This window comes from Vespa mandarinia, chromosome 21, assembly GCF_050613455.1.
Source record: "Vespa mandarinia isolate Hongniang chromosome 21, ASM5061345v1, whole genome shotgun sequence".
Taxonomy (NCBI): Eukaryota; Metazoa; Arthropoda; class Insecta; order Hymenoptera; family Vespidae; genus Vespa; species Vespa mandarinia.
In genome coordinates this window covers 2,615,640-2,642,968 of record NC_140830.1, presented here as the reverse complement: position 1 = coordinate 2,642,968, position 27,329 = coordinate 2,615,640, and the positions used below count along the sequence as shown (strand labels likewise).

General features: G+C 32.6%; 3 protein-coding genes across 8 annotated transcripts in view; 2 read left to right on the top strand and 1 right to left on the bottom strand.

The window, feature by feature from the left end:
* SIFa (neuropeptide SIFamide) overlaps positions 1-27,329 on the top strand; it is a 37,828-nt gene that overhangs the window by 5,714 nt on the left and 4,785 nt on the right. For 2 of the 4 annotated variants that reach the window (XM_085663307.1, XM_085663306.1), the window contains exon 1: positions 2,903-3,037. The exons of the other annotated variants lie outside the window; for them this stretch is intronic. The gene's annotated coding sequence lies outside the window, so the exon portion shown is untranslated. Of the gene's footprint in view, positions 1-2,902; positions 3,038-27,329 lie in introns of those variants that run through there. 4 annotated transcript variants of the gene reach the window in all.
* Gad1 (glutamate decarboxylase) lies at positions 552-20,284 on the bottom strand. 2 transcript variants are annotated; one of them, XM_035871778.2, is made up of 11 exons: positions 19,949-20,284; positions 18,434-18,519; positions 18,005-18,095; positions 14,441-14,677; positions 8,454-8,770; positions 8,074-8,325; positions 7,583-7,650; positions 3,578-3,656; positions 1,568-1,717; positions 1,231-1,425; positions 552-1,123 (listed from the first exon to the last, which is right to left on the bottom strand). In XM_035871778.2, the coding sequence occupies exons 2-11, from the start codon at positions 18,488-18,490 to the stop codon at positions 950-952; spliced, it is 1,620 nt and encodes a 539-aa protein (XP_035727671.1). In that variant the 5' UTR covers positions 18,491-18,519; positions 19,949-20,284; the 3' UTR covers positions 552-949. The 2 variants fall into 2 exon arrangements, with proteins under 2 accessions (XP_035727671.1, XP_035727672.1); XM_035871779.2 differs by lacking the exon at positions 18,434-18,519.
* LOC118444008 (uncharacterized) lies at positions 2,907-27,329 on the top strand. Of its 2 annotated transcripts, none has more exons than XM_085663305.1 (2): positions 2,907-3,037; positions 26,276-27,329. In XM_085663305.1, the coding sequence occupies exon 2, from the start codon at positions 26,276-26,278 to the stop codon at positions 26,960-26,962; it is 687 nt and encodes a 228-aa protein (XP_085519431.1). In that variant the 5' UTR covers positions 2,907-3,037; the 3' UTR covers positions 26,963-27,329. The 2 variants fall into 2 exon arrangements, with proteins under 2 accessions (XP_085519431.1, XP_035727679.2); XM_035871786.2 differs by lacking the exon at positions 2,907-3,037 and adding an exon at positions 24,927-25,092 and having other exon boundaries at positions 26,276-27,327.

The window sequence follows — 27,329 nt, the reverse complement described above, 5'->3', positions numbered from 1 at the left end:
TATCTTTTTTTTTTTTCCTTTTTTTTCTTTTTTCTCTTGTAATTATTTTCATATGGATATGCTGTTGTGTATTTCCCTTACAGATCTAAATATCTTAAACACTATGAGTATCTTTTAACCATCGTCAGTTTGTTGTCTTTTTATATCCTTTTCTCTTTCTTATTTTTTTTCTTCTTTTTCTTCGTATTCATTTTGTTATTGTTATTTATTCATTTATTTTTCTTTTGTTTTAACAGACGCTCACACTTGCGTTAACAACTTGCGATCATTCTTCGTACGCTATTAGTTTCTTTATTTAAACAATGATGTCAACACTTATAAACGAATTATGTTAATACCTATGTTGTCCTAAGGAACGATTAACGAATGCGTTCGGTGCATCAGGCTCGAATTTAAACTTTAATATATTAATTTATTTATTATTATTTTTTTTTTCAATAAATAACAACAACGTATATATCTATATATACACATAAAATATCTAATTTAATTTTTTTTAATAAAATAAAAAAAACATATATAAAGAAAAAAGTTTATGAATAGTTCGTCGATGAAAAGATCGTTTCTTATAAAAAAAAGGAAAAAAAAAAACATGATATTAAAATTAGATTTTTAAATATGATCGAAGATGATCATAATCGACTGATTATTCTATAGAAAACAAAACAAAACAAAACAAAACAAAACAAAAATAAAAAGAGGCCGCATGCATCCGCCCGTATTAACGCATGTTTCTTACGATTAATTACGATTAATATTTCATGAATTATGCGAATCTGAGTTTTGGCCACGTGAGTTTTGTACACATCTAAATAAATATTATTCGTCAATATAGTTTTTCTCTCAATTTAGATCAATCGTCGTTCGTGCGGTTTTATCCGTATCGATAGGATGAGTCGGATAGGATGAGAAGATCGATCGATCAATTTTATATTATTAGGCAGATAGCTTAGAGATCGTGACCCAGTCGATCCATCTCAGCCAATAGGAAATCAACGTCAGCTTCTGTAACTGCAGCACTCGAAATGATATTTCTAAAGAAGTTGGGTCTCCTATCATCGGGTTGATAACCAACCATTAATGTACCAGCTTGCATCATGCGACCTTTCAGGATCGGGCAGATCTAAAGACGATTATTTTATTTATTTTAAGAATTTTCTCTTTATAAAAACAATTTTTTGATTTTTTCCTTTCTTAAACTTTCACACGTTAGACCTCTTCAAAACTTACTTCGCCCAAAATCTTTTCTCTTTCCGGACCGTGCGGCATATTTCTAACGCGCGTTGGCAAATACCAGAAACAAACGTTCACCATTTCAGGCTCGAGAATCAAGTAGTATCGGTCTGGCATTTGTTTGATACGTCTGACCATATATTCTGTTAGTTCCATTAACCTGTCCATGTGTTTTTCAAAACCTTCCGTACCCTATCGTACAATAGAAAATATTTGTCATCAATTTGTACGACTATTCTTCAATCAGATATCATATTTATTTATTTATATAAATAGATTTTTTTTTCTTTTTGCTTTTTTTTTTTTTGTTCTTTTCCCTTTTTTGTTGACTTACTTTAGCTCGCCATTGTAGCCAGAGTTTGAAAATGTCATTGTGACGACCACATTGAATAACTTTGTCACCGGTATCATATTGTACGTCGTAGAGTTTATCGGTCATGAACAAGTATTCCGCTGACATTTGATTACAGCTAATTAATAGACCCTATAATCGAAAAAAGAATGACAGATAAAAATGTGACACGTTGGAATATTCGTAGAGAGTTTGGCACGTTCATTTTCGCGCAATAAAACGTCGTCGAGATAAATTTACAGAGCTGTCGAGAGACGAAAGACGAGAAGGGTTCGAGGAGAGGAGAGGAGTGAAGAGGGGATGGAAGAGTAAAGAGCTGCTTGCTTGGGTCGATACGGCTGTTTAACACATGCGCAAGAGGTGGGAGTTACACCGGTATTGAATTTACAAAATGGCGGTGGTTTACTCAAACCACCTGGATATTCCACCATTTCGTTTTTCGACTACCTGTTAAGCTTTGGGTCATTAAAGGGTGATTAGGGAATGAGCGCCATTTTGTCTCGATTGAATTAATTCTAATTTCTTATTAAGGTTTGATCGAATGGATTTGGTAATTAGAATTTGGATTACGGGTGATACGTATGTATGTATGTATGTATGTATGTATGTATGTATATATATATATATGAGCTCGTACGATTTGAGATCTGTTGTTTTTCTTTTTCGTAGAATTAAGTTTAGAAGATAAAGAGTAAATTTAATTTTATTGATAATCAAGTAGCTATTGATCGAAAAAGATACTTCGATTTTTATCTTGGATCGATTACTTTTTGTAAAAAATTTAATATCGATGAAAGTTGTGTAATACTTAGTCATGAAATTTTTTTGTTCTTTCTTTCTCTCTCTCTCTCTCTCTCTCTCTCTTTTTTTGATTTTATTTCTTTGAAAATAATTTTATTGAAAATTGTTTAGTAATTAATCAAACGAAGTGTCAATTTTATATTTGAGTAATTAATTTTTGAAGAAAATGAATCGATAATATTGCAAAGTATCGTGTAGCTATCAATCAGTGTAGTTATTGTATAGTTATCAGTTTTTTTAGTTCGGAATAATTAATTTTCATAAACGAGATAATTTTGTAAAGAAAAAAAAAAAAAAAAGAAAAGAAAAAAATCAATCAGCCAGGAGAAATAACTATAAAAGTTCTTTACGTTTTTGTCTTCGAGTCGTTATTGATCTTTTTTTTTTTTTTTTTTTGTTTTAGTTACAATTTTGTATAAAATCAAGGTAACAATTGAACGAAAGACATTACCATTTTCTTGTTGAATAATTCGATAAGAAAGTTTGCCAAGAAGAAACGGGTGACATCGAGAGGAAGAATGATCTACAGAAGCTAGATGTGGTGCAGCCGGTGTGCGGAATTTTAATATAAGAAGAAAAGCGGGAGAGAGAGACAGAGAGAGAGAGAGAGAGAGAAAGTGTTCGTGAAAGATAGAGAGAGAAAGAGAGAGAGTGAGTAGAGTTAGCAATAACTACGGTGTTGGGTGGTTGCAAGGTAGTTGGATCGGAGGGATAGACCCTCCAGCAATCCAGCGGCACTTCGTCGGCAGTTCGCCGACGGACTATGGCAACATATGTTATCTCTTAGTTTAATTAAATTCCAGGAGTGTGTGGGCACGTAGGTCCACCCCATAGCATGGAATGCCATAGCGTTGTTATGTCATCGCCCTTTCCAATGGTATTCGAACACGTCAAATCTCACGTCATTCGTCAGCAATTTTGTCCAATCATTTTTGACAGTCACTATAGATGGTTCTGTTTTTCTTTTTTTTTTGTTATTTTTGTTTGCTTGTGTGTGTGTGTATGTTTTGTTCGGGTTTTTTTTTGAGCTATCAGATTTATCATAATTTTGATTTATATCGTATGTACATCCGTTAAATCTCAATTACGTTGTGTTCATATCAGTAATTCTTTTTAATCGTTATTTTCTTTTTTTTTTTATCTCTTTTCAGAATCATGTATTACTAGATTTGTTTATAATTGTTTACTTACATCCTGCTTGAAGTGTATGGTCGAACACTGAAGTAAAGTTCCCATCAATTTGTGCGGATTCCACGTAACCGAGTCGGCCCTGTAGAAAATATATTCCGAATTGTTTATAGGAATTTCATGGGAGTGAGGTTTATCGAGTCTTAGGTCGAAACTATCGTTCACTTTGACGCATCCTATCTGGAAGCTGTCGAAGCGAAGTATATATATATATATAGTTTGGTATATATATATATATATGTATATAGTATATGTATATATCGAGCCTAACTGAAAAAGCTCAGTTCAACTAAGCTCAGCTGGCCGTCAAACTCTTATCCACTCCCATAGGGACCAATAGGGGATAAAATATGAGTTATCTTCATATGCCCTGTATTCCACTCTTCATGGGGTCCATCGATTCAAGAGAAGAGCTATTAATATAGCCACGGGATCGGATTTAACCCTCAGCTAAACTTCACACACACCCCTTCGATAGGAGAAAACCTGCCGTGTGTGTTGTATAGTAACCCTTCTTAATCCAAGAGATCACGAAATACTAGAACCTGCCTTGATGGGTAGTCCTTGACACCAATTTGTGGCTTCGTTTATACGTTAAACCGATCATTCAAACAAATTAAATATTTCGAGGAATTTGATCATCGATTAAGTCATTAATTTCAACTTATTGTTTTCAAAGTGGGATAAAACGTGAATTTTATGAAAATTTTATGTATTCTATAATTTAATATTATGATATATATATATATATATATGTGTAGACATATACACATACATACATACATACATACATACATATATATATATATATTTGAGATTTGTTTCGCTGACAAATGTTATCGTTCCTTTTGCAAATGACACATATAACACATCATACTGACCCTTTATGCCCTTTTAACTATACTGTGAATGATTTAAGGACACTTGAAATATCCTGAAAGAGACTCGTGTCGTCGACAGACACTATCCATTTGTCACTCTTCACTTTACTCTTGGATGCACGGAATTTCTTGTATCATGTTTAGTTCAAATCTTCCTTTTCTTTTTCTATTCTCTCTCTTTTTTCTCCCCTCCCCCGTTTCTTTCCTATTCTATCCGTGATTTTTATATTTATTTTTGTACTTATTGATTTTGCATAAAAAAAAAAATTCTTTTCTACGGCGATCTTTTTTTTTCCTTTTTTTTTTTTTTTTTTTTTTTCGCATCGATTCAGAATGAAATGTAAAGAGAGAAGAAAAGAAAAGTTTTCTCTTTTCGATTAAGTAGATCTAACCTCTCGTAGAACCGTGCATAATATAAAGCTTCGAGTTGATTAATGCGATTCGCAGCTGGGGTTGGCGCTTTTACCAATCCTCTCTCTCTCTCTCTCTCTCTCTCTCTCTCTCTCTCTATTTTCTGACTCTCCTCTCAAATTCGTTCCTCATGCCAATTCCAAAAGCTACGTGCAAAACGCGAATATGGTAGGTATGCTAGTATTTGACTACTAATTACCATAATTATCATTGAAGCATTAAATGAAACACATAAATTTGAAGCTTTGATTACGTTCCTTGCACACATTGCTATTATACACCGATATACATATATATAATTAACATAATTATCATCGTCAATCTTGTAAATTTGTTATATAACAATTTTATGATTAACATTGAAATATATGCTAATGGATTCTTGAAGAAGAAAGAAAAAAGAAAGATAAAAAGAAAAGAAAAGCATTGATTTCTTATGCAAATGTTTCAAAAGTATTATTTAATTATTATAATTACTTTAAGAGTATAGTGACATATTGATTTTCTTTATGTTAACTTTTTACATAATAAAGAAATGAAAGGAATGACAATGAAATGAAATAAAAATACGATGATAAAAAAGGGAAGAAAAAGAAGAGGAGAGAGAAAAAAAAGAAATTCTTCTAAAAATTCTAATGTACTTGTATTGTAGCGAAAATGTTTTGTCATGGAATATAGAAAAAAAAGTATGGTAAAAAAATTGAAGAAAAATATTCATCGCAATGAGAAGAAGTTAACAAGAGAATTGGATAGAAAGAAATGGGCTGACGATTGGTCGAATGAGTTATGGGATGTAAGAACGATGAGTAAAAAAGAAGGAAAGAAAACAAACAAACAATGAAATAAAAAGAAAAAAGAAAGAAAGAAGAGGAAGCAAAAAATAAAAACAAAAAGATACTCAGAAGTCATTGTCAGATATCGTGTCTATTATTTGATGTCCTCCAACCTGTCTCGCTTGGATGATCTTTTACTCGTAATCATTTGTGACTTTTTGATATAGCGACGAAATCACAGCAGTTCCTCTTTTCAAAACGTACGATTTCCTACGTACGTTTACATAGAGTATATGAAACACGGAGAAAGAGAGAGAGAGAGAGAGAGAAAGAGAGAGACAAATAGAGATAGATAGATAGAAAGATAGATAGAGAGAGAGAGAGAGAGAGAGAGAGAGAGAGAGAGAGAGAGAGAGAAGGACAGTGAGTGAGTGAGTGAGAAAGAAAGAGAGGGAGGTCCCTTTGTATGAGTTTAATCCAGCATTGTCGAGGCACGGGCTTTTATTTCAAGCTCGCGGAGGAGGAGGAGGAGGAGGAGGTGGAGGATGGTGTACAGCTCACGGATGCTGTGGCGCGTCAATATAAGAGGAGAGTTCTGTTCTGCAAATGCGCTCCAGGGAACCGATCCAGCTGTTGCTCGTGCCCATGGACTTTCTCTTCTTCTCGTTTGCCATTTTAATCAAGACCTTCAGGAAGGAAGTACCGACTGACAGTACAGTCCATTCCAAAAGACAGAAAGACAGGAGAGAAGAGAAAAGAAAGAGAGAGAGAGAGAGAGAGAGAAAAAAAAAAGAACCTTTCAATAACCAAAGAATGATCCCTTTTTTCGATCGATTATTATAAATAAAGAAAAAATTGAAAAAGAAAACAAGAAAAAACGACGCATGTACTAATTGATCCTAATCGATTAAATTTTATTGTAATATTCGAGAAATATTGCTAATTGGATTTTGTAGGATCGAGATGTATTTTCGTGTCGATCATTAAATTCAAAAAAAGTAAAGAGAAAAACAAAAATAATAAATCGATCAAATTCATTTCGATATCTATATTGCACAATATTGAATTTATTCATAAAAACGATTGAAAAAAAAATATATATATATATGTATATACATATATTCCTACGTGTGTACTGAAAATTTCTTTGTTATTTATTGGCACAACGACGAACTCTCATTTTATATCTTCGTACGAACATGTATAGGATTTCAATTTTCAAGAGAGAGAGAGAGAGAGAGGAAACCTCGTGCCACATTTTTTTAGGGTCACGGACTGTCTGTTATCGATTCGGGGGATACAGATGCGCTCAGATGCAAATCGTGGATTAATCTCAGCATCCCTATCGTACCCAGCCGCTGCTTCCAGTTTGAACGAAACACAATAGCACGAAAATACACTGACCCCCATCGTCTCAAACTAAAAAACGTAAATGAAATTTTCCTTACGTATATATATATATATATTTTTTTTTTTAAATCAATTATTACAATTATGACAACGTGATAAATTGTTTCGAGAGTTTTCCTTTTCTTTTTTCTTTTATTTTTTTTTTGTTCCTTTTCTCTCTTTTCCTTTCGAGAAATATAATATTTTCCAAATACTCTTAGTGGTCGCCATTTTTCACGATATATTTTATAGCAATATGTTACATACGTAATATCTTTTGATCCTTGCATTTAGGTATTATCATGCAAAATTATGTATACCTATATATATATATATATATATATATATATTCAGGACTTTCCTTGAAAGCCTATGAGTATTGATTTTTTTATTCTATATACTCCGCTAAGCCTTCATTTCTCTTTTTTTTTTTCTCTCTTTTTTCGAAGCCTAAGGATCCATAAAGCTAAGCCCTTAGTCGAACTATAATAAAACTCGTAGATCAAGTCGAGGCCCTATGTAAAATGTTAGAAATTCTTTTGTTTAGGACTCACCGTTCGATGCCAGTCAATCTTGGATGTCTGTACTTTCGAGATAGAAGTAAACCACCGCCCCAAGCTGCCTGTAAAAATAAATAAAGGAAAAGTTGTGAGGGAAACAAAAAGAAAAAAAAAAGGGAAAGGAAAATGTATTTTTTTTTTCTTTTTTTTTTCGAAAATAGATATCTCATAGTGAGTGAGACCTGGGGATATATTCACGTTTAAATGGCCGTTTAAATACTGACTTATAAATCCGACGTTTTCCCGGCTTTCCTTGCGAGCAATTTGATTTGAATTCAACAAGGGTGACTCTATTCGACAGATTCTCCGTTTCTCACATTTATTATTAACGTTAAGGCTCTTTCGTAACTTGGCATTTAGGTATTATCTCGTGCGAATTATCCTGAATAATTCGTAATTGATCGACAGACAGACAAATAGATAGATAGATAGATAGATAGATAGATAGATAGATAGATAAATAGATAGATTAAAATTTTACTCACATCTACGTGAAGCCAAAGCTTGTATTTCTTGCAAATATCAGCTATCTCTGGTATTGAATCGAATGCGCCGATCACGGTTGTCCCTGCTGTTGCATTTACAAAGAATGGTATGTGACCTTTAGCCTTGCGTTCTAGGATAAGTTCTTCCAATTTCGATGGTATTATTCGACCACGTTCGTCGCTCGGTACCATGACGCAATTGTCGGTACCCAAGCCGCAAACGGCAGCGCACGATTTCACGGAATAATGACACTGATTTCAACAAGATACATACATGGTACATATAAATAGGATATTAAAAGATTCTATAAAGAAGAAAAAGAAAAAGAAAAAGAAACAAAAAGAAAGAAAGAAGAAAGAACATGACCCAATGATCATACCTGATCGGACGTAAACATAACGAGTTGGCCTCCTATCGATGAAAGACCACGTTCTTTGTACGAAGGAAACATTTTATGTCTTGCCGCTAGGAACGCATATAAATTGCTGATGGATCCACCTGGTGCTAGGATCGAATCGCCACAATTCCAACCGATCAATTCCCTCATCTTTTGAAGTACAACATTTTCCATTAGTATGAAAACAGGAGCGATCTCGTAAGTGAACATGTTTGTATTCGCCGTCGCCGTCAACCATTCGCCGGCCATCGACACCAGATCAAGACCACAGGACAGTTGATTGAAGAAATGTGGATGTCCTTGTGTGATGAAAATAAAGAAGAAAAAAAAAAGAAGAACACAAGAAAAAAATAATACACACACACATATATATCCATATATATATATATAAAGAAAAAAACATATTTTATAATTGATTGGAAAAATTCGATAAAGCGAATGGATTTGATTGGAATTAATTTTCTTTAATTAATTACATTCTTTCATAGAAATCAAATTTTCTTCTAAGTAACAATCGTGATTGCTTTAAATGGTATTAGATGTTAATGACGCTTAATGACACTGTTCTAACTCTGACGTAATTAATAATTTTGACAGGGCACGTGCTAAAAAACTTTTCTACCCTAGGTGTCAACCCTAATCTATATGTTCTCATGGACGCTGGCAAAGGTTAAAGGTATATGGAAGAGAGAGAGTGAGAGAGAGAGAGAGAGAGAACTTTAAGCTCCTCGCTGAGTACGTTGTCATCCGCTTGGCTGAACATCGTGCACGGATCAAGTCTAATGCTTCTGTTTGATGGGAGTCTGCCTTCTGGTGTAGTCAGGGGTTGCGTGCCTGCGACCATCACTATTGCATGTACATTGTTAGTTGTATGTACTACTACATTTTCTCCTTTCAGTATCTCATTACTATCCTATCTTTCATTGTTGTAGATTTTCTTTAGCTTTTTGAAAACAAAAGAAGATTTCTACAATGATCTTGTTAAATGTTTGCGTTCATAATACTTGCTTACTTACTTATTGACTTACTTATTACTTTAATCTTTCGTTGAACATGGATTCCACTGTGTGAATTTTGTTCTTTTCTTTTTTCCTTTCTTCTTCTTCTTCTTCTTCTTCTTCTTCTTTTTTTTCTTTTTTATATTTCTTTTCTTTTCTTTTCTCGTTCTTATTACGTCAGCAATAGGAACGTTTTCACGCGCGATAATATTGACAGTAAGAATCTTTTAATCTTGTAGCATTAGCCAAGTAGATTGACGTTCGACAGGATCCTTCTTTGAGATGTCGGATGTTAGCCACACCCTTCGTTCGAATCCAGTAAAGTGACGTTAAAGTTTGTCGAAGATAATCTCGCGAGATGATTTTTTTCTCCTCCTCTTCCTCCTCCTCCTCCTCCTCCTCCTCCTCCTCTTCTTCTTCTTCTTCTTTCTTCGTACGATTATTAGGAGAAAGAAACAAAAATAGAAAAAAAAAATGTGTACACGTTCGCACCGACTCGATATTGCAATCTGCCTTATTGCAATAAGTGCGGTTAGGGGATAATCGTACATTTGAATTTGTGATCGTAGAATTTGATAGTGAAATTTTTTTTTTTCTTTCTCTTTTTTGTCTTTTTTTTCCTTTGTAGAGAGAATAGGTCGATAGGAATGGTTCGATAAAAAGTCACCCTCAAAATGTGATATCGTGCAATGGCATTCGAGCCGTTTGTCGCGCTGTTATTCGCAATTATCTTGGTCTGGAGATCGTGGCACGCGTCCGGTTTTGGGGAGAAGAAAGATTTCCCTCTCCTCTCTCTTTCTTTCTTTCTTTCTTTTTCTTTCTGTTTTTCTCTCTTTCTCTATTTCTCTCTCTCTCTCTCTCTCTCTCTCTCTCTCTCTCTCTCTCTCTTTAGTTTCACAGAAACATCGAACGAGAACATGGTAGAAGGTCTAAGGGTGTAGTAGGGTCGATGGTCCGAAGCGCCCGCATTTTGCGCGTCACACGCGTCGCTGCTCGACTAGATTGTTTGCAGAGGCTCTCAAACTATACCTTCTTCGTGCAAAGAAAAGCAAACATGGACTATACCAAATGCGCGAGATAAGCCGATTTAAATATAATTAACATTAAATCTTCGTTTCCTTTCTCAAACATGAATGCTGTTGAGTTTTTTGCTTCTGATTTTTGGCGAACGTCTTATTTTTTTTTTTTTACTAATTGAAATTTAACATTGTCGAAAATTTTTCAGACAGTCTCTTTTATATAAGTATTTTCTTCTTCTTGTTTTTTTTTTTCTTTTTTTTTTTTTTCTTTTTTTTTATTCGACAATTATATACCTGCATCCTCGCCAGAATAAATTGTACGTATTTATCTAAATAAGAGAATCATTGAGAAAATCATTAGAAATCTTAATATAATAATTTTTTCTTAATTGTATTGTATATTTCATATTTGTATTGGTATATATGTATATATATATATATTTTTTTTTTTTTTAGCAAAATAATATTAAAACGCAAAAGAGTAATGAGTGAACAAATGAAAAAAAAAAAGAAAACGAAAGAAAATAATTAAGAAGTGCAAATAATTGAAATAAATGACAGACATCATGTCAATTGATTTAATGCAATATTGTGCAAAAAATTGTTTACGTAAAAGTCCGAATTCTCTTATCGAGTATCATTTGATAAGATTATATAGGAAATTGTTTCTTTCGGTTCTATAGACAAGGCAACGATTAGACTCTCTCGTGGAATCATTTTCCAACTAATTTACTCTTGTCTTACGTTGTGTGCCTGAAAGAAACCGAGTGGCTTCGTAAGCCACGAGGAGAACCTGTTCAAAGCAGACCCCTCTAGTGATATATTAGAACTTAGGATTTGTATGAAGAGAAGTGTGTAACCCTGGCTTAACGTTAATGCTGTATAATCAATCATATCGTTCAAGAAGATGGAAAACACTTAGCGAATTTTCAAACGAATAACATTTTTCCAATCATTCTTTTCTTTTCTTTTTATTTACCTATATTAATGAGTAGGTTGACATGAAAAAAAAAGAAAAGAAAAAAAAAGAAAAAAGAAAAAATAAATAAATTCGAAATAAACAAATAAATATTTCGTCATCTTTTCATCGTTCGTTCATATTTTCTTCTTTTGCATTAAGTTTGTATTAATGAGCAGATTGATAGAAAAATAAGTGATAAATAAATAATACAAAACAAAAAAAAGCGGCAGGCATTTTAATCGTTTCATTGTTCATTTATGAAAATATTTTTTGTTTGAATTCCACAAATAGCTATCGATACTAATTTAAATTCCTTAGCTGTTATACTCTCCAGCCGTTTTCGACGTTGGAGAATCGCAAAAGGGGCTTTTTCCCTACGAACTGTATCGTTCTAGTCATCCCCTATGCTCACCCCTATTTACCGTTTCACCCTACTCTTTCTCTCTCCCTCTCTCTCTCTCTTTCTCTCTCTCTTTCTCCACCGGGGGAAAATCGTGTAGAAATGGCTCTTAATTACACCGATCTTATAGAATTCGCCACCCTGTGCGCAATGGTGCCACGTGCGTTGACACTGTCGCGGGGAATTTTTTTCTTTTTTTTACTTTTTTTTTTTTCTTTTTTTTTTCTTTCTTTTTACTATAGATATGACCTGCATCTTTTTTTTCTCCCTTCGAATTCCTGCACGATATTTTGAAATTAATATCGGTACACCAATTTAATCCCTTTTCTTTTTTGCCCTCATCGTAGACATAATTTATATTTAATGGTTAATAGTAAAAAATAAAATTTGTTAAATTAAATTTTTAAAGAATTTTAAAGTCTCTCCTCAAGTTAGAAACTTGTCAAATGGAAGACAGTTGTTCCTTAGCACGAAGTTCTTTACCCTGGAGGTATTGAAGGAACTAGAGTATCCGTTTTCGATAACACTGGCAAAATGTAGATCAAAGAAGAATAGAAAAGAATATTTTGTAGTTTCGATTTTAGGTCACACAGACACATTGACATATATATACACATAAACACACGTCACAAAGTTTAATCCTAGTTTACACTTAAACTACTTTCAAGTGGAATAAGATAGAACCTGTTCAGCCGATGGACAAATAAGTTTCACAATTCGCATAATCCAATGATCTTCAAAATTTGACACATACATAGCTTTGTCGCTTTAAATTTCGTATAATAATATATTATCGTAAAAATATAAAAAAGAAAAACAGAAAAGAAAGAGAGATATACGTTCTTTATGATATACGTATGTATCTTTTTGTAAAATCTTATCGAACTGTTAAGTTTGATCGATCGAAAATGTCAGACGGATTCTATCATATTTCATTTTAAAATTCTATGTGAGAAGAAGATAGCTTTTCGTACAATTTCAGGATCATTATTTTTGATCTTGATCTACTCCCTCACGCATGTTCGAAGTTAAAAAAAATTCCTTCGTTAGTTTCTTTTATCGTTGCATATGTTTTCTTTCTTTGTCTTACGTTTGTAGACTAAGCTATCAAAGACAATCTCAATATTTCTAATCTCACTAATCATTTCTAATTTTTCTCGTGATATTTTATTCATGATTTTCTTCGTCACTCTTTCATTATTTTATTAAATTGTCGATATTAGTGTAAAAAAAAAAATGTATATATATATATCGAAAAATTGATCCGACGAGACAGTGATAAAAAGTTGGAAAAAAAATAGATAGATAAATAGATAGATAGGAATAAAAACATTCGATGGTACTCTTTCTCGATAGTTGCCAGACACATAATCTAATAACGAGTTTTTGTCAGCACGTATATCAACGTACACGTGCCCCTACGATAGCAGAGAGGGGTGACGTTTTCATCCATTCCCACTTCACCCCACCACACCCTCTCAAACTCTCTTGGCATCGTTCGATCGCACAGAGAGACGACGTTGGCCAGATTTCTGGCCTAACTTTGGTTAGGACTCTCTCTCTCTCTCTTTCTTTTCTATTGTGCATTAGCATCCATTCAGCTTCGGTAATCGAATCTTCAGGAGGAGATTTGGCGAACTTTGTGGTTCCCTACACGTTGCCGGTTGACTTTCTAAACATTATTAGGATTCTCGGAATGAAATTTATTTCATCCTAGTCTTCATTTTTATTTTGATCAATATATTCTATTTAATTTGTCAAATTAAAGTTAAAGAAGATGTTTTAATCCTCACAGTACTTTTTTCCTCTCAATATATTTTTCTTCCTATTTTTATCTTAAATGGTCCAAAGTGTGTATGTCTGTTGGTAAGCCAACAGTATCATTTTATTTTTTTACAAATATTTAATTTAATGTGTTAACCAGCGAAAAAAGACGTCTCTTGTTTGATAGTCATGGTTTTATATTTTTTAATTTCTTCATTTTTTCTCCTTCACTCTACTTTTCTTATTCTTTTTTTCTCCCCCACCCCCCTTTTTTCTTTTTATCGCGAATATGTCAGGGGTGTTAGGGAATGTCCGGAAGCATCTTTTTAGCAAGCTTATCTTCGTTGTCCCCCTTCCGTAGCCACCAACTTTCACCGTATGCTAAATTGAATATGAAATTATGTGGCTTATCACCCTCGTGAATCGAGAAGCGTGATAGTGGTTTGAAGCATACTCGGACGTTCTCATATTTCCTTTTATCTTGTCTCACTCTTTTCCTAATCTTAATCTTTCTATAAATTATGTTCTTATCCCGAAAAGAAAAAAAAACGTGATAACACTATGCTCTTCGATGCTATACGTCAATACTCAATATTTTTTTCCCTTCGTAGTTTTAAGAAGAAAAAAAAAAAAGAAGAAAGAAAGAAATTCTCACCATTTCTTTTTCTTTTTTTTTTTCCTTGTCATTCGTTTGAGATTGTAAAAAAAAAGTTTTTAGTTCGTGAGAAATAAATCGGTAAGAGAGGGCTGATTGATTTTTTAATATCATCGCAGAAACTTTCGTTTGATTTTGTTAAGAAAAAAATGATCATATAAAATTGACTTACCCGTTCTCACTTGATACTTTAATGTCGTCGAACAGTCGATCAATAGTTGTTGCAAAGTCAGACCAGTGTCAGGTATCTCGAGATCAAGCAAACGAATCATTTCGGATGGATGACGAAAATCTAGGACCTTAGCGTTTCGATCGTTCGTTGCTTTGATGTAATCCAATAGGATGTCCACGACCTTCATCAGGAACTCTTTCGTCGCTGGATAACTTTCGGCATTGTGAGGCAGGATGTCTAGGAACGACAAATAAAAGAAAAAAAAAAAAAAAAAGGAAAAAAAACAAATTGAATTGAAATACATCAAGTATTATGAGAGACACTTCATTCCAAATTAATTTTCATTAATCGAATCTCCGAGTCATGAATAAATTAAAGTCTAAAGTAAAAGAAAAATTAAAGTCTAAACTGTCTTCTTTATTTATTTATTTTTTTGTTCTTTTCTTTTCTACGATTTACAAAAAAAAAAAAAAAACTACAAAAAAAGAGTAAGAAAACATTGATAAAAACGCAACTATGATAACTCTCTAATTGTTATAATCAAGTGAAATCTCTTCGGTGATTAAAATAAACGATAAATCATTTTATCGTCATCCATATTGACGGCTATCATTGCATACGCATTAATCGACCTACCGTCGAGTTCATTTTGTTCATCCTCGTTGAATGACACGCATTTCAAATGATTTCACCTCATCAAACAATTGAAAGTATAGACCTATTTTGACACACTCTCACTTGTTTGGTGGGATGACATCATCTTCGTCTTCTTCTTCAGATTTTCGATCTGGATCCTTCACATTTTTCTTTTCGTACATTTCAAAGAGTGAGTGTGTATGTGTGTGTGTGCGTGTGAGAAAAAGAGAGAGAGAAAGAGAGAGAGAGAGAGAGAGAGATCTTTTTTTAAACAAATTCTAAATTCTAAGGATATATGTACAGTAATATTTTAGTCGACAATTTCGATATACATCCATCATTAGATCAGCAATACTTTCAATTATATATGCAATAATATGAGAGTTTTTTGTTGCAACTTGTTTTCTTTTCTTTTTTTTTCTTTTTTCTTTTTTTTTTTTTAACGATAAATATACTCGACGACAGCGTTAGGAGGATCTCTTTAAAAAAAAAAAAAAAAAAAGAAAAAAAAATAATAGGGAATGAAAAAAAGAAAAAAATAAAATACGATGGATCGTTTGAATGTGCCTCTACTAAATCCTTGGTAGATTGGCCTGTCCTTCTATCTTAGGCTAACCATAATGTATCCCATAGAATAAAATACCCCTCTCGTTTTCCATTGCATTAACGTGATCCCTTGGATAAACACAGGTTACTGACTTTGAAGTTGTCTATGTGTTTGCGTACGTCCAGGCACTTCGCACTTATCAAATTATCATTATCATCATCATCATCATCATCATAATCATCATCATTGTAATTATTATTATTATTATTATTAGTGTCATTGAAAAATATATTGTCAGTTCGGTTCTATTAAAATCTTTACAATGAAATTAATGTAATCCAAATAAGTATTATGTTAGGGTTATTATTATTATTATTATTATTATTATTATTATTATTATTATTATTATTATTATTATTATTATTATCATTTATAAAGAATTATTTAGATCATCATTGAAAATATTATTTAATTTTTGAAAATTTTTTTTTGAGGAAAGTATATAATAAAAGAGACTGAGAGGGAATGACTTTGAACATTCTTTGGAAACATTCACGTAGATATATTCGAAAAGTATTTCTTTCAATGATCAAGAAGAAGAAGGGTGCTGAATAATGCTTCCAATGTGAAAGTAAGGGAACATTGAACCTGATGGCGAATCGCTTTGAGCCTTTGGTTAGACAAGGGAAATCCTCGGCTTCCAACGGTTGGGATCCGGCTAATCCTACCCCATCAATCTAATGTCCAAATGCTATGCTCTCTCTTTCTCTCTCTCTTTCTCTCTCTCTCTCTCTCTCTCTCTCTTTCTTTCTTTCTCTCTTTCTCCTCCTTTTCTTTTTTTCTCGAGGTTTATAGCACTTCTCAGAGTACAAATAAGGGAAGTAAATCGTTTCGTATATAACTGGCTAGATAAGAGATAAGGAAACACATTATTAATTCTTTATCAAGTCAAAGAAAAAAAGAAAAAAAAAAAGGTAATTGAATAATTGTATCCTTCCGTAGTTAAATATATATTGTTCTTTGAATTAGATTTAATTATGAGTGATTAATCATTGTTACATTTGCTATTGTTCCTTCTTTCTTTCTTTTCTTTTATTTTAAATTTTAATATCGAGAAGATAAAGAAAATCGCGTTATATCAATTTTATTTTAAGTTATTGCCTATTGTAATCGTTTTGTACCCAGATGTTTGCATTGGACCCTCAAACCTATCTAACTTTAATCAAAACGATTCTTCTTAAGAGGGTTGTTATAACTGGCAATTAGTTCCTTTAGTTCTGGCTATTTATAAACTGAGAGATTATGAGATTAATTTATAATAACAATATGGTTATCTTTTTCTATCGTTATTGTTATATTACGAATTCGAATAAATTTGAAATATTTAAATAGTGCATATATATATATAATTGGTTCGTGACTATACATCCGTGGCAAGTGATCTTTTTGATTAGCATGAAAAAGGAAAAAGAATAATAAAACAAAACAAAAAAAAAAAAAAAAAAAGAAGGATCTTTTGAAAATTTGAATATGGCGGTCACGTCACGTAACAGAGATACCTTATCGCTATCCAACACTTCCCAATGTGCAAACACGAGACGTAGACTGCGAAACCCTTCTACTCTTTGTACCCTGCGGCGTGTAATCTGTCCTCAGCCACTCGCCGCCTAGGAAACCTCACTTCGGGCCGATTCTAAATCCTCTATTATTATGCACCCCTTCGATGAAGCCGCAAGCTTCACGAAATCACGACAATATTGTGAGCTATGAGGATTTTTTTTTTTTTTTTTTTTTTTTTTCTTTGAAGAAGTTAGGGCACTGATCTTTTCTGTTTTTTTCCACCCTCCCCGCTTTTCTAAGTATTTGACATATAATGAGAGTTCGGTGTTCTGTGGTTTTTTTTTCATTTTTTCTTTTTTTTTTTTTTTAATCGGTCATACCAATCGTTTGTAAAATAAATAATCTAAATGAAATGAAAATATTTGTTTGTTTAAATGTAGTTAAAAGAATTATGTTCATGCGAACACTGGAGTTGTACTTATTTTTAAAATGTCAGAAATATTGTGAAATTGCGTTTAATGCGAGTTTGATTTTTATTTTCACATTAATCGTACTAATTGTTTCTATATAGTTATTTATAAAAGGAAAAAGAAAATAAATTTACATATATGTTTAGAGGAAAAGGAAAGGAATTATTGTCCGCAGGAACATTATGTATAATTGTATAATTGTATCAATTCGAAAAGCGTTAGAAATATTGTAAGTGTGATTTAGAAGATAATCAATATTGGTGCCAATATTGATTTTACATAAAAAAAAAAAAAAATCATTTCGCATGCATTAATGCAAGGAAAAATTATATTAGATTTTTCATGACTTACCCGAGTATTTGAGGTTACAGTGTTCCCTGGAGAGGGAGTAGGTATTTTCGTTACTCATTAGTCTTGTGGGTGAGTGCGTCCTTGCAAAGTTCTGAAATTATAAAAAAGAAGAAGAAGAAGAAAAAAAAAAGAAAAAGAAAAAGAAAAAGAAAATTGCATTCATTGTAATAAATTCTAGATCATAGAATCTCTTGGGTTTATAAAATTCATCTTAAAAATTAAATTAACAAATATTTGGAATCAATTAAAAATTTATACACTGATCTTTATCTTTGTTTTATCTAGAAATAAATAAAATTGATTTAACATTTATCGTATATGAATAAAATTTTACAATAAACGTAAATGACGATCAATTGGGAAATGATGATAAAGATTATGATAAATATGTTAGTTATGTTGATGAGAACCGAAATACGGATGTCTTACATATAAGTATTCCTTGATCGCTGTGATTTTAGTGCCGATCATTTGCACATTGTCCATGTCTCTGCTTGTGTCCCTCGCTTCAGTCCCTACAACAGTCAAGCAAGATTTTCCGCTTCAGTCTTCGCTCGATTTTCGAACTTGGTCTCGCCAAGAGATATCATTTATTCATTTATTCCTTCATTCGTTCATTTATTTATTTATCTATTTATTTATTTATTTATTTATTTATATTTATCGATTTATTTCGTTGGTAACTTTATTTTTTTTTTTTCTTTCTTTCTTTTTTTTTTTTTTTTTTTGTATTTGCTTGCGAGAAAGCGGGAAGAAAAAACGTAGAGAAGAGAGCACGATAGGCCGAGCGACCACAAAAAAGAAACATGGACAGAGAGCAGACCTTGTTCGGCTATAATAATTAAATATGATCAGAAGAAGCTTCATGTTTGAATCAGTTCAAATTTATCGAGCAGATTTACGAGCAGTTTTTAGCTTTGCTCTCTGAACTGATCGTTCCGATTTGAAAGAATTAATTGGATTTTTAATTTTCTAGAACTAAAAGGAAAATGGAAATATGAACGAGAGATTTCGTTTATGAGACGTGCATATAAAAATGAGATAACTATTAGAAGTGAAACGATTCGAGTGATCCAATCGAAATGAATTTGGTCTTTTTTGTTAATTCTTAAATGTAGACAATTTTATTAATTGAAACGTACAATTTTTTCTTTTTTTGTTCTTTTTTTGTTCTTTTTTTTTTTTCTTTCTTGACATACATTTTTCTTTCTTTAATCGACCTGTTCTATTTTTCTCCGTTGATATTATTTAAATAATTTTTTATTTTATTACATTTGCATAAAAGGATTAATTTCGAAGGATTTTAATTTATAATAAATTGTACAATTTTTAAATCCATGGTTTAAAAATACAACGTACAAATATTTAAATATATAAATTCTTGAAATCAATCCTTTATAATTTTGCAAATTTTATAATATAGTCAATTAATTATCCGTCGTCCCCCATCCCCATCCCTCCTATTAAGAGATCATAAAAATTCTCCGTCCAAAAAGATTATTATTATTATTATTATTATTATTATTATTATTATTATTATTACAGTTTTAATACGAACAAATTTAGGAAATTTTAGGAAAATTCATAGAAAATAAATCCATCCGTCCCGTTTATGTAATACTTATCAAATCGATAATTAACCCCAATTTACGGACTATAACTTTCACACGAACGATTCCTATCATGTGTTTTCTATTGAATATTCGTATGAAATAATGATATCCATGCATTGAAAAAATGATTATTATCATTTACAAAATACACACATTAGCATATACTGAAAGAAGCGTGTTAGCATAGCTGGTTATATATAAACATGAAAACGAGTTGAAAAAAGAAAAGAAAGAAAAGAAAGAAAGAAAGAAAGAAAGAAAGAAAAAGAAAGAAGAGAAAATATATAATACATTTTTAATAGAGAAATAATGAAGGATTAAGAACACTAACCTTACTTATCCCTTCGTCGATTGATCGTCCTTTTTAAATTATTATATAATTGATTGATCAAAATTCGAAAAGGATTTTCTTCGAAGGCAAATCGTGGCACGAAATTGAGCTGACGATTTGAGAAACGACGACTACGACGACGACAACGACGACGACGATGATGATAATAATGACGATTACAAAGACGACTATGACGACGACTATGACGACGACTATGACGACGACGACGACGACGACGACGGTGACGACGACGACGACGACGACGATGGGCTTCGGGATAGTTTTCGAAGGGACTGGTTCGAGTCGAAAACTCCTGGACGACTCTCGAGCCTCGGCCTGACTCGGCCTGCCTCGAGTATGCCTGACCCAGTTTCCTCCTTCGAGTACGACCGACGCACGAGCGTGGGCATAGCAAAGACCAAGAGGGGGTTGTTTTTACGTGGGCGTGGCTTCCACAACCACCCCCGTACTTAAGCAGAGAGACGGTTAAGGGGTGGATTCGAATGCGACGTATGCGGGGGCGGTTCCTACAGGCGTGTTCATATTCGGCCAATCCAATGTCATTCTCTGACGTCATGACACATTCTGCATACACACACACACACACACACACACGCGCGCGGGCGCAAATACACGCAGGCAAATACAGGAATACATGCATATATATATATATATATATATATAGACGTTTAGTATATATGTATATTGCCTACGTTCAATCTTTTCTTTTTCTTCCTCAAAAATTGTCCTTTGATTTTTCTCTTCTCTTTTTCTTTTCGTTTATTTCTCTCTTTTTCTCTTATTTTCTTTTTTTTGTTCTTTTTTTTTTATTTGCTTTCTTTTTTATTTATTTTTTTTTTTCACCAAGGTGTATTATCAACCACCAGGGTTTCGTATATATACTCTTTCTTCTATCTTCTATTTTTTTTTTTTTCTTATTATTTATTGTCATCCTTTATTTATTTTTCTTTTCTCTCTCTCTCTCTCTCTCTCTCTCTCTCTCTCTCTCTCTCTCTCTCTGCTTTCGAATTCGATTCAATGATCGTTCGTTAATTGATCATTCAAAGTAATTAACAACAATTATATATACATATACATATATATATATATTTTTTTTTTCTTTTTTTATTCATATTTCGTGGAAAGATTAAGGATGTACGTATATTTACGATGGGAAAATGGGGTAGTCTAGTTCGGAAGGTTTATCAAGTAGGTAAGTCGAGTAGAAAATATGTAAGAAATGGGTGGGGGGATAATTGGGAGGAAGGGTGGGTGGATTGAAGAAGGTGATAAGGAGAGAGAAAAAGAGAGAGAGAGAGAAAGAGAGAGAGAGAGAGAGAAAGAGAGAGCAAAGAAAAAAATTATTGTGTTCGACATTAAATGAACGTAGGTAGATGCTGGGAAAATTCAATTGCTGCTGACCGTTCCGATTTCTTCGCTGGTAAATATCACGACGCCTGCGCTTTAGTATTCTCTCTTGAGCTTGGTAAAATAGGAGGGAAGAGTAGGAGGAAATAGAGTAGGAGGAAGAGATAGAGAAAGAGAAAGAGAAAGAGAAAGAGACATAGAGAGAGAGAGAGAGAGAGAGAGAGAGAGAGACAGGAAGGACAAAATGGACGACAACCAATCGTGTAGCGAGCCAAAATGGCCGTCTGGTGAATTTAATCAATACCTTGACTCCGTCCTTCGTTGTAAAGAGGAAGAGACGAAGGTAGCGACGGAGAAGAAAGAGGTAGAGGAAGAAGAGAAGAAGGAGTGGAGGAGGGCTAGGTGGAGAAGGGGGGAGGGAATGTCGTAAACTATTATACTTTCGACCTGTGTAAATGTTCACGTAGATGTACCACCACTGAGGTCGATATACCCTTTGTCTCACGTAACTCACATTATTTTCTCTATGTTGCAATATACTTGTCTAGATACACACACATATATAATCATAGGATGAGTGTATGCGCGCGCGCGCGCGCATATATGCGTTCAGTATCTCGTAGGATTCATTGCTTACGTTCAGGACGACGACGTAACTCCGATCCTGTTTCATTGTATTTTCTTGTGTTAAAGCGTTACTCCTCATCGTTACTGTCACATTCGAATGTTAACATGACATAACAGAGGGGATTGACACTCGAGAGACATGTTTTTCGATGTATTCCTTTCTAAGTTAAACTTTCGAATAGTTCCTAGTCGTATCCTGTGACAATAGTCTCATCAAAGTGTCTACAACGATTTATTTCATTCAGTTAAAAAATTATTCGATTCGATCGAATTCAGATAGTTTGTTATTTGAATCCTTTAAATGAAATTTATTTTTTTGAATTTTAATCTTATCGGGTTACTCGATAATTTAATTATCATTCTTTATGTATTGTTGGAAGATTAATAGTTAATACTGAATATTATCATAAGACAATAATTTATATTAGTTTCCTTATAAGTTGTGCACGTTTAATAATAATGATTTAACAACGTTGGCTGAGAATTTCATATCGGGACAATGATTTATTGTATAAAGCTTTTAAAAGTATTCAGATTGTTATTTTCTAGAAACAAATGCGTTTCTTTGTATATATATGATTACTATGCATTCGTCAGAGCCAATAATTTATATATAGAATTTTTTAATAATTAATTATTTAAATAAACGATGATGATATTTTTTTCTATTTCATTGGAAATCCTTTTGCTTGATTAATAATAATATCAAATCTAGTATTATAGAATTTAATTTTTATTAAGAAATATTATCAAAAAAATTTCAACGTCGAAATGATAAGTGAAATAAATCATGTAATAATTATTCATTGATGAGAAACAAAAGAGACGGAGAGATAGTTTATTAAAAACTATTAAAAAATACCAACGAATTAGATAGAAGAATGAATTGTAATGCATTCTTAAAAATCGATGACACAAATTCTTAAAAAGTATTATTAAAAAATTCCAAAAGCGAACTAACAAAACTCGGATATGAAACATAGTTTGTGTCATTATATATCTGACATAAGAAAAAGTAAAAGAAAAGAAACACAAAAAGAAAAGAAAAGAGAAGAGAAGTAAAGAAAAAAAAGAAGAATAAAAAGACAAGGATGGAGAAGAATAGAAGGGTGGAAAGAGTCGATGAAGGGGTCGTTTCTGCGTGGATGGTAGCTAAGGGGAGGAAGAGGGTAGTAGGTCGGGAGGATTTAATGCAACCACAGACGTTAGATCGATCGTATACTCGCCTACAGTTTTTCTACTTTCTTTGAAGGAAGTGTACGAGAAAAACAGGGAAAAAGAGAGAGAGAGAGAGTGAGACGAAAAGAGGAGGCAAAAATCTCTCTCTCTCTCTCTCTCTCTCTTTATCTACCTTTCTATATATATATAGCTCTATCTCTTTCTCGCATTTTCTTGTCGAAAGTTTAAATCGAGCCAACACTTCCCAAGGGCTCATCGTGGAAAGAATTCACCGGCGGCATCTGTTCTGAATTTCCATTCTCCATTATCGTGAATCCTATAGGAAAAATAAAATTAAAGTAAAAGAAAACAAAAGAAAAAAATAATAAAAAGTAGAGAAAGAGGGAGAGGGAGAGAGAGAGAGAGAGAGAGAGAACAAAAAAATACAGTTCGTGAAATTCCAATAGGTCATTGTAAAAATCGATTAGACTTTTTCGAAACTTTCGTTATGTTTAATTTATTTTTTTTTTCAGATTGTAAAAATTACATTATCCTAAGTTAAAAGGAAAATGAAAAAAAAAACAAAAACTTACCTTTGTAAGATTAATTCTAAGAACTTTTGAAACGACCTTGTTACACTCGTGAAATATTTCACGAGTTGCAACGCGAAATTAGTAGATTTACTGAAAATAGTATACATAGGATCGAGGTCGAGCAAAGTGCATGCTCTAGATCTCCTTGATAAGATCTATATTATGTACATTGTACGGGGTTGTAATTGATTGCTTTACTCCGTAATATATCTTTGCTGCGTTATGTGCAAGAAAGAAAAAAAATTTTTTATGAGAGAGAAAGAGAGAGAAAAGGAAAAAAAAAATTAACAGAGATAATTACATATACGATTCGTTAGAATTTTGATAAGAATTATCGACGATTATTTTTTTCTTCCTTTTTCCTCCCTCCGTCCCTTCACCCTAAAAAAAAAAAAGCAAAAAAATGAAGATAGATAGAGAGATAGATAATATTGATCTACTTCGAGATAGAAATCGTGATCTACTTCGATGGCTAATTAATAAAATTAATTTGATTGATTCAAAGAAGAAAAGAGTTTCAACGAAGTTAAGATTATATCGAAGATTATGTTACATCAGAATAAAAGAGGAGGAGGTACCTATTAGTTTTGTTATCTCTATGTTATCTTTCTATCTTGTTTTATTTTTCGTTTTTTTTTTTTTGTTTTTTTTTGTTTTTTTTTTTTTTTGTAATCTTTGACGCAGTCCCTTAACCTAACTATATATAAACTAACTTCTTGTATTACGTAGGAACGATATATATGTAGCTTATCGAATTATATTCCTTTTATCTTTTTGTTAAATGAATTACGTTTCAATTGAAGAAACATTAAATTTTACATTTAACGCACTGAATTATTTTTGTTTGTATATATATATATTTTTTTTTTTTTTTGTTGTCTAAACAAGATATCAGGACTTATCGATACGATCGAATAAAATTTTAATAGCTATCGTAATTATTAAAAATTTGTAATAATTTTAAATATACGTACAAAATACTTCGATGCATATCTTTAGCTATGGTATAATATATGAATATGATATTAATCCATATGGAATCGAACGAAGTTCTTTTGTAAAAGATATTTAATGAAAATAATATTTTGCAAACAATACACAAAGCACGTTGATACGATACGTGTATGAATGCGCGTTATCATTTATCATTGATCATCGTATCGACGTATTATATGTAATCGAAGATTTTTACCGACCTATCTAGTATCGATACGTCGTACACTTATTCACGATCATTCAGTCTGTTAAAAGTTTTTGTCCTGATAATTACGTTCTTTAAGTTTCTAACTCGTAGTATCATTTTCTTTAATATCTTTTTCTTTTTCTTTTTTCGTTAATATATTTATCTATTTATTTTCTTTTGGGTGTAAAGAAAAGAAAAAAGAAAAAATCAATCAGGTAAGATTCGATCGTGAAATAGATTATTTTTCGAAATGATATTATTTTTTTTTTGTTTTTTCTTTTATACGATATTAGGCTTATTATAATTTATTATAATTGGATATATTGATCGAATGCGAGTAATATCTGATCGAGGACATTCTAACATATTTCATCTATAACAAATATTATCAATGGTATTCGTATTAGTTGGTATGTCACGTAACAGTTAGGTATGTCAGATTTCTCTCGTCATAGTTATTTCATGCTTCAACTATTAGAAACTTGGAATTATCTCGATAGTAGTAGATACGTATAATTGATAATTTACGTGAATGAAATTATTCATCATATTTGTGTATCTCTTCATTAGATCCAATCAATGGAAATCATCCGACTTAATGTCATTCAATGGTCAAATCAAAATGAGAATTAATTTTTCTTTCGATCATTTTGTTATCTAATAAAACGTAAACGATTAAATATAATGATTATAAATTTCTGCAAATTTATACAGACAAATTTTCATTCATTGATTTGATTAATAAAATATATGATTTTTTTTTCTTTTTTTTCTTTTTTTTGTAATTATATTAGACAATCAAACGTAATGACTTTTGATCTCAGAATTACGCGATAATTTTTTTCTCGAGTTGATAAAAAAACAATAAAAAAAAAAAAAAAAAAAAAACAAAAAGAAAGAGGAGAAAAAAAGAAAAGCAGACGATTTAATCTCACGTACAGTCTCACTTATTGATGATCTAATTATGTAAAAATGCGGATCGTTATCATTAATAAGAAACAAAGAAAATTTTTTTGGCAGATGAGAAAAAGAGAGAGAGAGAGGGAGAGAGAGAGATCAAAAAAAATATGATCTGTTATCGATATTATTCATAGGCCATACTAAAATCAAATCGACGGGTAACAATATCGATATTATATATAAGAAAATCTATTTGATTTAAGAAGTTTACGCTTTCTGGTTAGAAACGAGGAAATGCTTCTTCTTCGTTCTCCAAAAGAAAAAGAGATAGTAGAAAAAAGTGGATAGGAGGGTGTCGCTAGGTAGAGAGGGAGGAGGTGAAGGTGGGGAAGCTTAGTGTTAGGAGTAGAAGGGTGGGTAGGTGGATGGGTGGTTGGGTGGTAGGGTGGGAGGAAGGGAGGAAGTCCACTTTTGATATTGATTAGCCATCACTTTCAGATGACGCCTCTGGCCTGGTGGGTGTTGCTGGTGATGTTCTTCGGCCACGCCAGGATCGTCCCGGCAAGGACTTATATTTTCAATAACGCATGCGTAGTTTTATGCCGCGCGGAGAACCTCTCGGTGAACGAGGACGAGGTCCACGTTACTTCTCAGTTAGTCGAGGAAGGCCGTCGTGGCCGTGAAGTGGACGACCTCTTAAACAGGCTTTGTCTTGCATCAGTTGAGAGAAGACATTATTGTCGTAATCTTTTTCAATATCTTCGAGATCGAGAACGATGCGATTGCCGAAAGATTTATCCTTCTTTGTCGTTGAACAATCGAAAGGAAGAGAATATAGATCGGTTACGAATTTCAACCAAACTTTCCGACAAATTTCAACAAACACAACAACAACAACAACAACAACAACAACAAAAACAACGACAACAAATACAAAAACAAGAAGGACGAAGACAAGAAGTACAGCGACTGATGATGAAGAAGATGAGGATGATGATGGACGGAAGAGATATAATCAAGGACGAAAATTTCGTTCCCCGTTTCATGGACGTTAATAATAATCAACAAGCAAGCAGTGCACCTAATCCTCCAAAATCAGACGAGATCGACTGGGATATGTGGTGCATGGCTCAGTGCAACATCGGCCACGGAGGAAGTGCCTGCAATTGTGACATCATTCCTTGAAATTGTTGTTTTCTTCTTACTTTTTTTTTCTTCCTCTTCTTTTCCCTGTCCTTTGTTTCCTTTTTTCCTTCTTTTCCTTTCGTAGAAGAAGCAACGCTGACAACGACGACGACGATGTATACTTATTTGTTTTTCTTTGTTTTTTTATTTTTTTTATTTTTTTTTTTTGTTTTTTTTTCTCTATTATTTTCGATAAATGACAGCTAGAGAACACGGCAAGTTTCTATTTTGCCTAATCGAGAGCCAGACGAATTTACATATCTCCTAGATAATATATATATAGGCGTGTCTAGGTCAGTCATGTTCGATCATACGTGACCCCATTAGAATATTAATTGAGAACATTGTTCTTCTATATATATTCATA